Source organism: Podarcis bocagei (genome assembly GCF_964188305.1).
Source record: "Podarcis bocagei genome assembly, chromosome: 1".
Taxonomy (NCBI): domain Eukaryota; kingdom Metazoa; phylum Chordata; class Lepidosauria; order Squamata; family Lacertidae; genus Podarcis; species Podarcis bocagei.
In genome coordinates this window covers 22,478,923-22,495,833 of record NC_138125.1, presented here as the reverse complement: position 1 = coordinate 22,495,833, position 16,911 = coordinate 22,478,923, and the positions used below count along the sequence as shown (strand labels likewise).

The window sequence follows — 16,911 nt, the reverse complement described above, 5'->3', positions numbered from 1 at the left end:
TTTACTTATTTGTTCTTTAAGCAATTTAATTTGTGAGTCACACTCCATGAGTTTGTTGTTGTAAGTAACATCACAAGTCTTAATTGCAGAATGAAGATCTTTAACTGTTTGGCTAGTCTCTTTGTTTTGCCTAACAAATTCTTCATTCTCTTTTGTTTTACTAACGTTTTCAATTTCTCCCTCAGCCAGTTCTGATTTTTATTGCACTTAACTGGTCAGAAAGTTCTGAAAGCTTTCTGCCTCCACTGTTCACATCTTCGGTCTGTACATCTTTCAGCAACTGGACTTCCCTTTCAGCCTTAGACAACACTTCTTCCCTGTCTTGCATTTCATCCTCTTTGCACTTGATCTGACATTTCAGAATATTAATCTGCTCAGAATACACATTTATATTTGAAATAATAGCAGAAATTTCTTTGTCTTTCTCAACTAAAACCTCTCTGAGGTTGTCAAATTCTCTTCCATACCTCTGGAGGTCTTGAATTAGTTGAGACCTCTCTTCTAAATGACTTGTGTTTAATCTATTAAGTCCTTCATTTGTCTGTTCAAGATCCTGTTACATTAATTCTATAGCAGTATCCTGTTTCATGCTCTTTTCTTTTATTTTCCTCTGTTAATGCAGTAATAACTGCTTACTGTTCTGTACACTCTTCTCCATAAACACTGTACTTCTTCTGGACGTCTTCCCTCTCCAAAAGCTGACATGAGGGAGCTGTCCCTGTCCTCCCAAGGGGGGGCCACCACGGCCTGTGGAACATATGGGGCTGGGGCCAGGACTTCTGCCTCGGGTCCCTGATAAATGGGCTTCTTGAGACATCTTCCTGCCTGCCCTATTTCTTCAGCCAGGGGGGGGTGTCATCTACCACCTTCAGTCAGCTGTCTATATAGGGGATCTGGTCAGAATGTCCCCCCTGGTCTATGCCATAGTCTCCGCTGAATCCTTTCTTGAAGTTGTTTAACATGCATTGAAGGGGAATTACTGGACCTTTCAAGGCTTTCGAGCCCCCCTCTCCCATTTTCAGTATGGCCCTGTACAGCGTCCCCACACCAAACACTCACACATTCACTTCGCAAGGAGTACTTATTACTACGACCCCAGGGGAATGCCCCGGGGTAACACACATACATGCACAAAATGCCTCTCTCGCCAGACGTTGTACCATACGCTAACCACCCTGTGCCCCCCCTTTCTCTCCTTCCTAATACTAAAGTGTGGGTGGTTGTCAGGGGTCAACCCTTCTACTTAATGCCACTATCCACGCTGGAGATGTGATCAGTATCTCCCTTCTCCTTAATTAAAAGGAGGATTTCCTATCCCCTCAGGGCTTGTTGCCATGTACTCACCCCAGCCGGCTGTTCTCTGCCCTGTCCTCCCAACCTCGGCTCTTCAAATCCGTTGTCCTCTGTCCCAGGATACAGCAAGAGGGTCAAGTTGCCTTCTGTCCCCCTCCGAAGAAAAGGTTCGGTGTGCACTTGGAAGCCAGGAGGTCCGTTGGCCCTCCGCCGTCTCTGCCCAGAGGGCAAGGGAGCTGCCTCCTGGTCTCTGAGGACACTTAAAGTCCTTCTGATCCGAGTCACTTTGGCACCAAATGAAAGGGACTTCGGTATGCAGACCAGGAATGTAAAAACCAGGCAGCAAAGTTTCTTAAAGAAAAAGTTTTTTATTTGGTTTTGTCAGACAAAAGCAAATGTGGGTGCATTTAGGAAAATGAGAAAATGCCCACCTCTCCTTGGGGCAGTTAACTTATATACCTTTTTTGCAAAGCACAGTTCAGCCCCTTGGCATCCCTTTAGCCAATGATTGACAATTTCCTATGGTCATTGATGCATATTCATTAAAGCTCAACCAATGAATACATTTGGTGGTGGCCTTTCGGTTCCAAGTTGCCCATTCCACTAGGTGGCGCTACTGGCTTATAATCTACTTAACCTCTTTACTAGTTCCAGGAAGTGCCCCTGAACCCCCTGCTTCCAAGAAATGTACTTGTGGTTTAGCCACTTCACACCTAAGAGTTATATCTGGACCCTGGCGGTCAGCAAACATCCTGCTACTTGCCTTTGTCAGGGGTTGTTTCTCAGAAATGGCTTAACCTCAACTGGCAAACTTCCTGCAGGGGCAAGCTAGCTGCACCTCTACTTGCTGTTTGCAAAGCTTGCTGTTTGCAAGGCAAGAGAGAGAAAAATAGTTTTAGCAGCTTGCGTTTATGAAATGGCTTTTAGAGGTTAAACCTGGCTCTGGCCTGGCTCTCAACTGGTCATCCTGACCTTCACCCCTCCATGCTCTCCTCCTCATTTGCAGTTCCCAGCAACATTTGAGGCAATTCCTAACTGTGTAGTGCATCAATGACAGCTCCATAATGAAATCCAGAGTCAGGCCACCGGGATTTAAATATCTTGCTTTTCTAACACATTGCTTTAAAAAAATCCCTCCACCTTAAAAACACAGACATTCACAACAAATTACTAATAAAATCTCATGATTAAATTTATGGCACATGACTGCAGTTCTGTGCATGGTTGGGAGTAAGCACCATTGAACACAGTGGTGCGTATTTCTGCTGTATAGGTTCAATTTTTAAAACACATTTGGTTTTAGCAAATGACATCCAGACAGCAGAAACACAACCTTTTAATTAGCAATGCAAACAACTTTTTGTTATTTATTTTTGGGATTTTACAACAAAATCCAACAGCCCCCTGTCTCCCCACCTCCCCTATGCACCCTCCCCCTTCCTCACATGCCCCCAAACCTCTGTATTCCTCCTAGCCCCAATTGCCCTTAATCCCCCCCATCCCACAGCATTTGTATTTGTTTGTATGATCAGTGGCAAACCTGTACTTTCACTACTGATTCCCCTGACACATCTAATCTAAGGATGACCTGCTGCTTATGATGTAACAATGCAAGCAATCCAGAATTTACAGACATTTATAGACCACATCCACACAGGATTAAAGTGTAGTATTTTGTCTCAAACTGCCCCACTGAACAAGCTTATATTAGCTGGCGAAAACCCTCTCCCATGCCCACACTTTTAAGCAGTCTGCCATTGCTTCTTTTTATCTAAGTTGTATATAAAAATAGGAGGAGGTCTGTGGCAATTTAAAGACTTAACTGTATTTGTAAAGGGAGTAAGATTTGCTAGGGCATACTTCCTCAGATGCAGAATGGGTGGCAACAACAACAACATAGAATTAATATTATTAATAATGTACAGTGGTACCTCAGGTTAAGTACTTAATTCGTTCTGGAGGTCCGTTCTTAACCTGAAACTTCCTAACCTGAAGCATCACTTTAGCTAATGGGACCTCCTACTGTTGCCGGGTCGTCGGAGCACAATTTCTGTTCTCATCCTGAAGCAAAGTTCTTAACCCGAGGTAATATTTCTGGGTTAGCGGAGTCTGTAACCTGAAGCGTCTGTAACCCAAGGTACCACTGTACTGTGCTTTTTTCTGGAGGGACGCAGGGGTAGGCATACCCCTAAACATTTTGTGAATCTAACAGGAGAAGAAACTAAAAAAATTAAAATATTTAATTTCTTCTCAGCGTAGTGAAGTGGCAGTTCCGTTGCTACCCCTGATGGCAGCCTTTGGTCCATTTACTGCATTTATTTTTCCCGATTTGAACTATAAAATGGTATTTTCTTGAGTAAAAATGAGAGTACACCTACACTATACTGCTTAATATTGATATTTTAGATTGCTGTAACTTGCCATGGGAACTTATGGTGCAAAGCAGGGAAGAATTCAATATACAGTGGTACCTCGGGTTAAGTACTTAATTCGTTCTGGAGGTCCGTTCTTTTTTTTTTTAAAAAATATAATTTTTATTCATTTTCCAAACCAATTTTATACAGTCAACAAATTATTTTGCACTCATTCTTCAATTTATGACTTCCCTCAGTTTCTCTGTCAATCTTTCGTAAAATTTCTATTTGTTAACGCATTTCTAAACATAATATTGCCTTTCCCAACCCCTTTTCCTCTTACTCTCTTTTTTGCAGTATTTCTTACTATCTCACAGAGTCTCTTCAAAACCAACAAGCGTTGTCTGTACATCACATATATTTTTCAGATATTCTGTAAATTTCCCCCAGTCCTTGATAAACTTTTGGTCTTTCTGATATCGAATCTTCCCAGTCAATTTGTCCAATTCTGCATATTCAGTCAATTTCCTTCTCCATTCTTCCACTGTTGGAATTTCTTCCTGTTTCCATCTTTGGGCCAGAAGTATCCTTGCAGCAGTCACTGCATATTGAAACAGTTTACAGTCTCTCTTATTAATTTCGTTTCCTACCATTCCTAATAGAAAGGCCTCTGGTTTTTTAACAAACGTATACTTCAACATCTTTTTCAATTCATTGTATATCATTTCCCAGAAGTCTTTCACCCTTTTACACTCCCGCCACATATGATAGAAAGTACCTTCTTTTTCTTTACATTTCCAACACTTATTGCATGTTTTATACATTTTAGCCAGTTTAACTGGCGTTATATACCATCTGTAAACCATTTTCATTACATTTTCTTTCAACGCAGTACATGCCGTGAATTTTAACCTTTCATTCCATAATTTCATCCAATCATCATACTGTATATTATAACCAAAGTCTCTTGCCCAATGTATCATTACTGCTTTTACTTCTTCATCTTTTGTATGCCACTCCAGCAACATTTTATACATTTTAGACAGATTTTTATACTCATTATTCAATACCTCCACTTGGAATTTTGATTCTTTACCTTCATACCCACACATTTTACAATGACCGCTCCCCGCTTAAAACGGGGGGCGCCCTTTGCGTGGACGCGCGCAGCCCTGGATCTGGAGCGGCCCCATCAGCATAGGCTTGGCTGGAGGTCCCCGCCTACCTCAGCCAGTTGTCCAATCCCACCTGGGGGAAGCGTTGCCAAGGAGACCAGGCCAGGTAGGGGAGGGATTACCTGCCCACACAATAGAGGGAGGATCTTACCTGGGAATCCTCACTTGGCTCCAGAGCTTCTCCCACCCTACCCACCCTCAGTTAATGTCTTCCTTTGCAGGTTAACTTTTCTTCATAGGTTTTGCAGGTTAACTTTTCTTCACAGGTATGCGGGCGCTGCTACGATAAGGTCGCTGTTAAAGGGCCGGAAAGGAATTTCCCTGCATTGGCAGGTTTCGCCTTTCCCATAGCAAAACGTCACAACTTTGGCGGTATCAGGCCTTGGGCGGAATCCATTAGTCCATCTTCCTTTTTCGGCGGCGATACCAGGGTTCCCCGTTAAAGGGGTTTCTGAAGGGAGGCTTTGACCGTACGCCGAAAGGTCGTCATTGCTCTCCCCTGCGGCGGCGTAACGGGGGCGGCTATCTCTGCTTGAACATATGTTCTCCAAAGCCGGCCCATCCCCCCCCCCACACTGGATAACCCTGAAGCTCCCTAGGTCCCCAGCTGGGGACTGGGGAGGGAGAACGCCCAATGCCTGAGCCAAGGTCTACCCACATTTGAAATTTAATAAAGTTGTGGCCAATTTAATCCCATAGCACGTTGTCTTGAGTCGTTATTACACATGACGGGAGGGGGGACCGCTCGGGATCTGGGGACTCCGCCTGTCCACACAATCTTTTTTAAACATTTCATTGATCTGAAAGTAATGTAACCAGTCGTAAACAGATTCTTTCACCTCTTCATACGTCGTTCTGGAGGTCCGTTCTTAACCTGAAACTGTTCTTAACCTGAGGTACCACTTTACCTAATGGGGCCTCTCGCCACCGCCGTGCGATTTCTGTTCAGTATAGTGTAGGTGTACTCTCATTTTGACTCAAGAAAATCACCATTTTATGGTTCAAATTGGGAAAAATAAATGCAGTAAATGGACCAAAGGCTGCCATCAGGGGTAGCAACAGAACTGCCGATTCACCATGCTGAGAAGAAATTAAATATTATTTTTTTTTAGTTTCTTCTCCCGTTAGATTCACAAAATGTTTAGGGGTATGTGTACCCCTGCGTCCCTACAGGTTAAGAACGGACCTCCAGAACGAATTACGTACTTAACCCGAGGTACCCCTGTACTGCCTTTATAATAATCAGATCATGGTGCGTTGCCCTGACACAGGAATGTAAGAAGCTGGCTTATCCCGAGTCACAGGGCTCTTCAGGCTCCTACCGAGAGATAACGGGTCTTGAACCTGGGACCATGTGCTTGTAAGGCAGAAGCTTTACTGCCTCACCAGTTGCTCTGGCAAAGAAACTGTTTATGCAATCTGAACTCTGGTGAACTGAGTAGGCCTCTCTATGCAGAGCAGCCATAAAGTGTCCTAGCCGTGGCTAGAATGGGCTGAACTTCTGTGATCTGCACTGACAGGAGATTGACTCAAAACACACAGAGCAGCAACAGTTGTTGGCAAGAACACCTGGTGCACTTTGGTTTGTGAACTGAACCATGAGTTCAAATAAGTTTATGCAAACTGAACTGACAAGTCAGTTTGAAAGAGAATTTAACATTGGTATAACGGAGATATTATCCCAGCTAATTACAGTAATTTTATGGATGTCTATAACTTGTTCCAGGAGTATGTTTAAGCTGTGAATCAGTGTAAAAAGGCCAGCTACTATACACAACGGGATATTTACTCTCTTCTTTTTGACATCGTTTTTTTGAAATGCTTGAGGATATGATCACTCTTGTTTTAGGAACTGCCCCTTAAAAGGGGACTGCTCAATACAGTGGTACCCCGCAAGACGAACGCCTCGCAATACGGAAAACCCGCTAGACGAAAGGGTTTTCTGTTTTGGAGGCGCTTCGCAAAACGAATTTCCCTATGGGCTTGCCTCGCAAGACGACAGCCCATAGGGAAATCTCCGGGACAGCGGGGAAGCGCAGCGCATCTTCCCCACTGTCCTCGGACCTCCTCCCGCCGCGCGGCATCGGAACGAAGCTCCGATGCCGGGCGGGGGGGGACCGCCTCCTCCCGCCGCGCGGCATCGGAACGAAGCTCCGATGCCGGGCGGGGGGGAACGCCTCCTCCCGCCGCGCAGCATCGGAACGAAGCTCCGATGCCGGGCGGGGGGGAACGCCTCCTCCCGCCGCGCGGCATCGGAACGAAGCTCCGATGCCGGGCGGGGGGGGGAACGCCTCCTCCCGCCGCGCGGCATCGGATGGCTTTCCTGAAGACTTGGGGTGGGAGGAGGGTTTTCCTTCCCACCGCCAACATTCAGAATGCTGTTCTGAATGTTGGCGGCGGGGAGGAAAAACCCTCCTCCCACGCAAGCCCCGGGAACAGAGGGAAAGCGCTGCGCACCTTCCCCTCTGTTCCCGTACCTGTCCTGAAGGCTTGCAGTGCGGAGAAAAGCCCTTCTCCGCACCGCCAGCCTGGCAAGCGGTTTCCCTAGGAACGCATTAATTGATTTTCAATGCATTCCTATGGGAAACCGTGCTTCGCAAGACGAAAAACTCGCAAGAAGAAAAAACTTGCGGAACCAATTAATTTCGTCTTGCGAGGCACCACTGTACTTTAAATAAATAACTTTGCAGGCTTCCATCATCTGCATGCTCCCCTCTTGTACTAAATACTTGTACATCGTTCTACCCGGACACTGAGGTCCAGCACCGAGGGCCTTCTGGCGGTTCCATCACTGCGAGAAGCCAAGTTACAGGGAACCAGGCAGAGGGCCTTCTCGGTAGTGGCGCCTTCCCTGTGGAACACCCTCCCACCAGATGTCAAAGAGAGCAACAACTACCAGGCTTTTAGAAGACATCTGAAGGCAGCCCTGTTTAGGGAAGCTTTTAATGTTTGATGTATCACAGTATTTTAATATGCTTTTGGAAGCTGCCCAGAGGTGGATGGAAGAACTGGACTAAATGAAAACAAGAAGTTAATGTTCTGTGTCACCATGTACACTAGTGACCATGGTTTTGTCCGCACTAGGGCACATGTGAGTCACTGTATTGATGAGCACATTAGTTTGTCTCATCAATACAAAACCACTTCCAGATTTATGTCTCCAAAATCTATCTTGGTGTGTCCTGTCCACATTAGTGGGTAGTGCTAGATGGGATTGTTGGGGGAAAACAAATAAACTTCCTTCTCCTGAACCTCTAGCTAATGCATGTATTACTTCAAACCACACAAGAGCACTGTTTGTGTAGCAAGCAAGCCAGCATTTGCTCGTAGTCTTTTTCTAAGTTAGCTCCACCTGTAAAAGCTGAACCATTTTGTTGTTCTCTCCTGATAAGATGCCTGCTATTGCTCTCTCTTTTTATCTCTACTCATCCTGTAAATAGTTCTTGCCAAGATAATTTTGTTCCTGCATGAATAAAGCAGTAGAATTCCAGAAACTGTGTGTAAACTTCTCAGTCTAATTCACCCAAACTGCAAGGTCTCCTAACAGGGATGTATTTGTGCTACGGCTGAGCTCCATTATGGACCTGCATTCAAGTTTATTTCAATTTTATTTAACATTTGTGGACATCAGAGGTGCAAGAAACCTCCAGCCAAGCACTCAAAGTATACAAGAAGCTCTCCTGCAGGAACCTGGTCCTGAAAGCACCTTAGAAGCAGAACCATTTGCCTCAAGGCTACATTACAATGTATGGCAGAAAAAACCCTGAACCCCTGGTTGTCTTACATCACAGACCTTGTGCGCAGTAATGCCATTATCATTGCCTTACTAATCAATGAAGAAAAAGGATACAGACTTAAGTTCAGAAAAGTTCATTTCTTGATTATACAACCTGATCTACTTAATGGCTAATCTCATTTACTCAGAGAAACCTAGAATTCCTATTGGTGAAAATCCATGTATATGTGACCTCCTCAGAGTATATAAAATTGGAAAGCAAATTAATTCGTCTAGAGTCATTTCAGTCACTGTTAACTGGTGCCATGGAGCCTCTAGGGACAGTGACCATTTTGATGATCATATGTATCTCTTGCCTTGTTTTCCTTGCAGTCAGGAGCAGGACGCCAGAGAATGCAAAGCAGCTGCCACCTGGCCCACCTCCACTGCCCATCGTAGGGAACGCATTGCAGCTGAAGACCAACAACCTGTCCCAGGTTCTCCAGGAGGTAAGCCAAAGATGAGCACCTTCCTCAACAGCTGTCTGTTGATGACCGTTACCTGTTTGCAAGCCTCTTTCCATCTGACTCTTTTGGAAGGGGACAATCCATTGTCAGTTTGTTTATTTATAGATGGTACCATCTGTGTGCAGGGCACATTTGCAGAGTATAAGGCAACAGACTCTGCACATTGACAGAGGAGAGGCAAGAGAGGGAGGGGAGGCATCCAGACCAGAGGAAAAGAATAGCAGAATCGCTGTGATTTCAGTGGCATGGACTTGCGCTTGGCTACATCGGCAGGGATGGGGAGCAGGGACTTGTCCCAAAGGCTCCACAGAAAAGAGGTGGACATTGAGCAGGTCCCACAACTCCACAAAGGGGATGATTTTATTGTCATTTTATTGTTTTATCCTTAAAATAAAAGCCATAAAGCCCCTTTCTGAGTAACGAACTTTAAAAAGCAATAGTGCAATTTTCATACTATTTTAGAGACAGGGGGCGGGGGCGAGGGCGGGGACGGGTCCAATTCTCCCTCCACACATGGATGGTTTGGGCATTTTTGCCCTCTGAACATTTTTAGCCTCTGCTGGACAGTGGGGGGTTCATAGTCTTCTTGTATTTTGAAAAGCTGCTCCTTTATTTTCCCCAGAATTTGCTCGGTGGGAAGATACTGTAAGAATTCCCTTAGAAAAATGAGTGTGAGGGGACATAACAGAGCAGTATAATCATATTCATGGTATAGAGAAAGCAGACGGGAAAACACTTTTACCCCCCTCTCATAATGCCATACCCTCCAACATTTCTCCAATGAAAATAGGGACATCCCATTCCATAATGATAATTTTACTATAGCCCACACACCTTACTGGGTTGCCCCAGCCACTCTGAACAGCTTCCAACATATATAAAAACATAATAAAACATTGAAAATTAAACAAAAAAACACTTCCCTATTCAGGATTGCCTTCAGAGTGGGGTCAGATAACTCTATACCCTCCAACATTTCTCCAGTAAAAATAAGGACATCCTAAGGAAAAGGGGGGGCATTCTGTGATCAGACTGGGATGGCTTCTCTAAATCAGGGATGTCCCTGTAAAATAGGGACACATGAAGGGTCTGTAAAGCTAAAACTTGGAGCCTTCAGTTAGAGCTGAATGTTGGAAGATTTACAACACACGCAAGATAGTAGTTCTTCATACAGTGCATATTGAAACTGTGGAATTCACTCCCAAAGAAGTAGCCATGATAGCCTCCAACTTGGATGATTTAAAAGAAATGTTAAGACAAAGTTCATTGAAGATAAAGCTACCCATAGCTGCTAGTGATGATGCTGAACCTCCACCAGTTACAGGGACCTGCAGGAGGGGAGCGTGCTATTGCACTCAGGTCTTTTTTTTTTTTTTTTTTTTTTGAGCTTCCCAGAAGAACTGTGTTGGCCACTGTGATAACAGTCATGGACTAGTTGGCCTTTGGCCTGATCTAGCTGCAGAACTCTTCTGTATGTTATTAAGAGTCATGTGGTTCAGATGCCCATAGTGAGTCTGGGGGCAGCGGGGCTCTCCATCAGCTATATGACTCTCTCCTAATTCACAAACCCACCTAGATGTGTGTCTTTATCTTTTTTCCAGTTTAGTGAGAAGTATGGCTCTGTGTTCACAATGTATTTTGGAGCAGAACGTATTGTGGTGCTGCATGGCTATGATGCAGTGAAAGAAGCGCTGATTGACCGTGGAGATGAATTTGCTGCCAGGGGACACCTGCCATTAGCTGATGATGTCAACAAGGGATTAGGTATTTTATGCTGGTTGACCAGTGGAGGGGGGGGGACACAGGAAAATCCCTCTATTCATTAAAATAAAGCAAAAAAGGTTGCAAAAACAAATCATTGCATCTTGAGATAAACTTTGCTAATTAATGTTCCCACTGGATTGTAGCAATAGATAATTATCAGCCTTTTAATGGCAGAGCTATATATTGGCCATTGCCATTTAAGAGAGAAATGAGCCATCTCATAAAAGTACTTAAGCAATATCTAGGGCTGTAGCGGACAAAGGTGGGTGTGCTGGGTGCTGGCCGCCCTGGGTGCAATCCCTGAGGGGTGTGATATCGCCACAGGTGGCGCCCCCCTGGGATGTGCATTGCCGCTGGCACCCGCCGGAAGCTCCCCTCCGCCGCGCGCCGCCTTACACCCAAGGGTGCTTACCCCTGCCCACGCAGGCCGCTCCAGGTGCCGAAGCAGCTAGCTCCACCTCTGGTTTAGAACAAGCACCAAAAATTAAAGCAGGATTGAATGAGTCTCTAGCCTTTAAATATAATGGTCTGGGGTAATTCTGGTGTGGGCAGTAAGTGTGAGAGTTATGTGAGCAGAATTCCCTGGCCTGGATCTTGTGAATCAATAAGCTCTCCACACCAAGAAAGAGTTTCAAAGTTACTGCAAGCTATCTTTAAATTTGTTACCAAATAAATAAATAAATACAAATCAACACATTGCACTTAAACAACTAGCAATGTAGTGCAGTTTTCTTTAAGTTCTTTCTGGTTAATATAGTCCAAGAACTATTGCTTCTTCATTATACTGGCAGCTTCAGAGAGAGACCCAGGCTCCAAGAGATGAATTATCAGTTAACATAAATATCGAAACATTGAAACCTCTTTTTAAGTTTTAGCTTCAAAAAATGGACATTCTGCAAATGCAAACCTCCACTAAGTTTCACACACAACACACACAAACATAGCATTTTATGCACATTAAACACATATATTTTACAGTAAGGGCATGTATCAGAAGACTGGCCAGCTACTGATTATGGACTAAGGAGGCACCAAAGTACCAAGTCTCCAGGTGGTCTGGAGTCAAGAATAAGAGCCTCCTGCTCTTCCAACCTGCTTCTTCTGCTCTCTCTTTCAGTCCATCCATCTCCTTTATGCCCATTTCCTCTTCTGCCTTCCAGGAATTGTATTCAGCAATGGGGAGGTGTGGAAGCAGCTCCGACGCTTTGCCCTTACCACCCTGCGCAACTTTGGCATGGGAAAGAAAAGTATTGAGGAGAGGATCCAGGAGGAAGCACAGTTCCTGATAGAAAAGTTCCAGGACACTCAGGGTGGGTAGCCACTGCCCCTCATCCACATAGGCTTATCAAGCAGACCCCCTTGAACATCACAACAGATGCTGGGGTACATTACAACAGATTATTAACCACCGACTCATAAAGAAATATCATGGTGGATACAAGGAAATTATTAAAAAAATTAAAATCGTAAAACACAGAACTAGTGACCATTACTGAATCAAATAAATTGCCTAAAAACGTGAAATACAAACATTTTCATCAGGTGATGAAATGCCAAAATTCTAGCTGGTTTCAATAGGAACCACATTCCAAAGCACAGGTGCCATTGTGCTCAAAGTTTTAATAGATATAATAGATATCTGCATTGATATGAAACAAACATGTGATGAGTGTGTGGCAATTTGGAAGGCTTCTCCTGATGGTCATACTGATCTGAGCAGTGTGTATGGGACAAGGTGGTCCTTAAGTCACCTGGTCCTAGGTCACTGAGAGCTTCATACACACCAGTAATGCACTGAACTTACCTTGTCAATGTACTGGCAAACAATGCATAGCTTTCAGCAGGGGTGTAATATGCTGACACAGACCAGTTCCAACTAAAGCCCGGCTGCTGCTTCTCTATCAACTGCAAGAGTGCTCCGCAGATATTGTTGAATTCCAGCAGCTTGCAGCCCCAACAGTCATCAGTGGTTCAGAAGTTAGAGTCTAGCAGCATCTGAAGTGCTTTAGATTCCCTAGTTTTAGTCTACACTTCACCAAGGCCTGCACCACTGTGGTCACTCTTTCCTATCTAAGGATATATTGCCTGAAGCTGGAAGAAAGCACCTTGGAAAGTCCTTGGAAGAAACCACTCATAGCCACTGAAGATGCCCATGCCTCCAGAATTGTTGTGAGAAAGGCAGCTCCCTGTTTGACCACTGAGGCCAGGAGCCAGGAAATGGCAGCTCAGAAATTCCAGACTAGATTATTGCCTAAAACCTGTAGTGGGGTTGTATAATTATTTTTTTGTTATCCTTTCAGAGAAGCCCTTGGATCCAACCTACTCGCTCAGTTGTGCTCTCTCCAATGTCATTTGTGCAATTGTCTTTGGGAAACGATACGATTATAATGACAAGAAGTTCCTATCCATGATGAGCTTAATGAATGAAAACTTTCAGGTTTTTAGCTCTTCTTGGGGACAGGTAGGTGCCATCTTTTTAAAGGCCCTTTCCCACAAAGTCTAAATTTTCCTGCTGTTTAAATGTCTTGCTTCCAGGCTTCTCATGACCCATACCTCCTCTGCCTCTTAATATTTCTGTTAATGTCCTAGTTGCAGGCTTGCCATGGGTAACTGGTTAGCCACTGTGACAGCAGGATGGGCCACTGGCCTGATTCAATAGTCTCTTCATACGTTCTTATGTTTTTAATTTGGAGTTCCAGTCAAGGTCGGTGCATACAATGCCAATACCTGGGTCTAGTAACCAAGGTTTGACTTAACAGCAGCCCAGTGGAGCAGGAAGTAAAGCTTAAGCAGTTTTGGCAGCGCAGGTGGGGGATTGTTGCATGATTTCTCAGATATTTGTAAAGGTACACATAGGTGAAATTAAAAAATTAAAATCTGCATATGACCTCTACAACCATTAGGCAGAGGGTGGGAAAGCACTAATTGAGGGGAACGGAAGATAATACAATGCAGTACAATCAATGAAGCACCACCCAGTAATGTAGATGGGGAACATCTACATAGATTTGGGAGGCATTGGTAGTGAAAATGCTGTTGTGTGGACCACAGAGTTGAAATGCACACAAGGCAACAGTGGCCAACATTATACTGAAGCCCGAGTGTGGACAAACCCTGACTGAGGTTGGTGCCAATGGGTGTCTTGTGGTGTTTCTTCTAGCTCTACAACATCTTTCCTTCTTTGATGAAATGCATCCCTGGGCCCCACCGCAAAGTGCTGAAAAACAACTTGGCACTCAGAGAGTTTGTTTTGGAGGAGGTTGAAGAGCACAAGCCTGCTCTGGACCCCAGCTCACCTCGGGACTTTATCGACTGCTTCCTTATGAAAATGGATCAGGTAATCATGAAAACTCACAGACCTCTCCACGTGGGTTCTTCTGCCACTCCTGAAGCTTCCCAACCAGCAGACTTCCATCCAGCTTCTTGTGGGGAATGCCAAGGAAAGAGATTCCTGCCCACACCCCATTGAAGTAGATTCATTTCCCATTGCTGACCTGTTCTTGCAGTAAGTGGGAAGTTCTTTCTAATGATTAGCCCTCTGGGCAAGGAATGTCCAGAGGAATTCACTATAAAAAGACTTGAGATAAGATGTGTCTTGGGAAGGGAGCTGGTCCCAGTGGTGCTGCTAAATTCTTGTTATGCTGTACTCAGAACAATTGAATTGACTCCACTGACTGTGTTGTGTGTTTCTGCAGGAAAAAGGTAATAGTGCATCCCATTTCACCATTGAAAACCTGGCCATAAGCACTGTTGACTTGTTTGCGGCTGGAACAGAGACCACCAGCACCACACTGCGATACGGGTTCATGATCCTCCTCAAATACCCAGAGATACAAGGTAAAACAGATGCGTTATTAGTACTTATTATTCTAGTTCTTTCCCAGATTTATGTGTCACAGGTCCAAGAGGTGGTTTTTCTGCCACTTTCCCCAGGAAAACCCACTGTTCATCACTGAATGTTAATCATCGCTGACTGACATCAGGAGTAAACAGAAAGCTTTCCTGGAGACAACAGTGGGGGGGGGGGGTGGACAAAATGTTCAGACTCATGCCTAGAAATGCCAGCAAAAACAGAAGTGTGGATGAGCTCTTATAGCTGACCATATTGCATACCCCAGGATTTTATATACAAACAGTAACAACTTGAATTTGGCTCAGTAGTATAGTGGCAGCCAGTGCAGATCCTTTAGACAAAGGCATCACATCCTGCACCAGCTGCATTTTCTGTGCCAGCCTGAAGGGTAGCCCACAAAGGCACAACCACAAGGGCCAGGGGTCAAAAGGCCCTCAGGTAGGATCAGAATCACTGCAGGACAGTGCCTCCAATAGGAATCTCTCTAAGCTGGACCATCACTTGCTCCTAAAACTTCCCTAAAGAGGAGGCTTTTGTCCCTCTGGGCTCCTTTTGGATAGAAATTGAATTAATATATAAATAATTGCAGTTATACTATGTTTCCCTGTTTACGAATGGATTACTGAAGGTGAGCTACGATAATTTGTCTGAGTTAATGTGATGAGTCAAGAGAAAGTTGGCATCAGAAAACATTGAAAGCTCCCAAAATGTGCAGGGGCTGGCAGGCACTCCCATGGAATTTCAATTGCTTCTATGTTTCCTGCACTGGTGTTAAACCTCATTCTTCCCATTACAGACAAAGTGCATGAAGAAATTGACCGAGTTATTGGCCGATCACGAAGTCCTTGCATGGCAGATCGTGGGGAAATGCCTTACACAGATGCTGTCATCCATGAGATCCAGAGGTTCATCTCTCTCCTCCCACTGAGCGTCCCTCATGCAGTACTCAAAGATACACCGTTCAGACAATATGTCATTCCAAAGGTCAGCTCTTTTCAAGGCTCTAAGTAGTAATAGTAGGCTGCTAGCCATGATGGCTATATTCTACCTCCATGGCGAGAGGCAGCATGCTTCTGAATACCAGTGGGTGGAAACCACAGGATTTGAGAGTGCTGTCTTGTTTAGATTATGTTGATGGGCTTCCCATGGGCATTTGGTTGGACACCATGAAAACAGGATGCTGGACCAGATGGGGCCACTGGACTGATCCAGCAGAGCTTTTCTTCTCTTCTTATCTACAAGCAAGAGAAATAATTTTGCCCAACTCCTAAAGCGTAGCTGGGCATCTTGAATCCTGGACTTCATTTTAAACACCCTATTGCCTTCTGAAGCTGCTCCATTCTTCTTCTGTATCAACAACGTACCTTCCTTCTTGTTAGTGTCTTCCCACACCATTAGTTGGGTATCATGGCCATCCAGCCCATTTCTTTGCACTCTCTGCAGGGCACTACCATATATCCTATTCTGACGTCTGTGCTACATGACAGCAAAGAATTTCCAAACCCCAAAGAATTTGACCCAGGACATTTCTTGCACAAAGATGGCACCTTCAGGAAGAGCGACTATTTCATGCCTTTCTCAGCAGGTAAGATCTCTGCTTCCCCGGTAGGCTGCAGTCTTGGCCAGTTCAGGTCTTTCCCATCTCACGAATCGGCTGGTGTCGGGGCAATGAGGGGGAACCTCCTTCCTCCTGCAGCCTAAACTGGAAGGGCTCCCAGTTTGTGAGAGAGGGGCAGAGGCTTCTGGGTCCATCAGAACTCCTTGCTCCTTTCCTGTGGCCAGCTGAAACAAAAGAAATGGTGGAAAGAGTGACTCTCCCAGGAGCTGTTCTGGAGCAGCACCTTTGCTCCTTTGGCATGATTGTTATTTTCTCCGTAACAGCCAAAGTGGTTGTTCTGTATCTTACACTTTGGGTTTCCTTTGCAGGGAAGCGGATATGTGTGGGGGAAGGTCTGGCCCGTATGGAGATCTTCTTGTTCTTGACCACCATATTACAGAACTTCACTCTGAAGTCCATCATTGACCCCAAGGACATCGATCTCACACCGGTGTTGAGCAGCATAGGCAACTTCCCTCGGCCCTATCAGCTCTGCATTGTCCCTCGCTGAAAAGCCTGCCTCAGGAGGACTGCACATGTGGAAAAGTTGCAGCCTGGCAAATCTTTGTTCCAAAAACCCATAACACAATATCTCCTCACGTGTGGAGCCCTATCTTCTTACCTGACTGTTGA

The 16,911-nt window shown here is 44.9% G+C and overlaps 1 protein-coding gene across 1 annotated transcript; it reads left to right on the top strand.

Moving 5' to 3' along the window:
• The first annotated feature begins 8,825 nt into the window (after positions 1-8,825).
• On the top strand, positions 8,826-16,869 carry LOC308575164 (cytochrome P450 2C19-like). The gene is made up of 9 exons (XM_081173730.1): positions 8,826-9,046; positions 10,666-10,828; positions 11,989-12,138; positions 13,129-13,289; positions 13,989-14,165; positions 14,524-14,665; positions 15,478-15,665; positions 16,125-16,266; positions 16,608-16,869. Exons 1-9 carry the CDS (start codon positions 8,864-8,866, stop codon positions 16,787-16,789), a joined length of 1,488 nt encoding a protein of 495 aa, XP_081029856.1. The 5' UTR covers positions 8,826-8,863; the 3' UTR covers positions 16,790-16,869.
• The last annotated feature ends 42 nt before the right edge of the window (positions 16,870-16,911 follow it).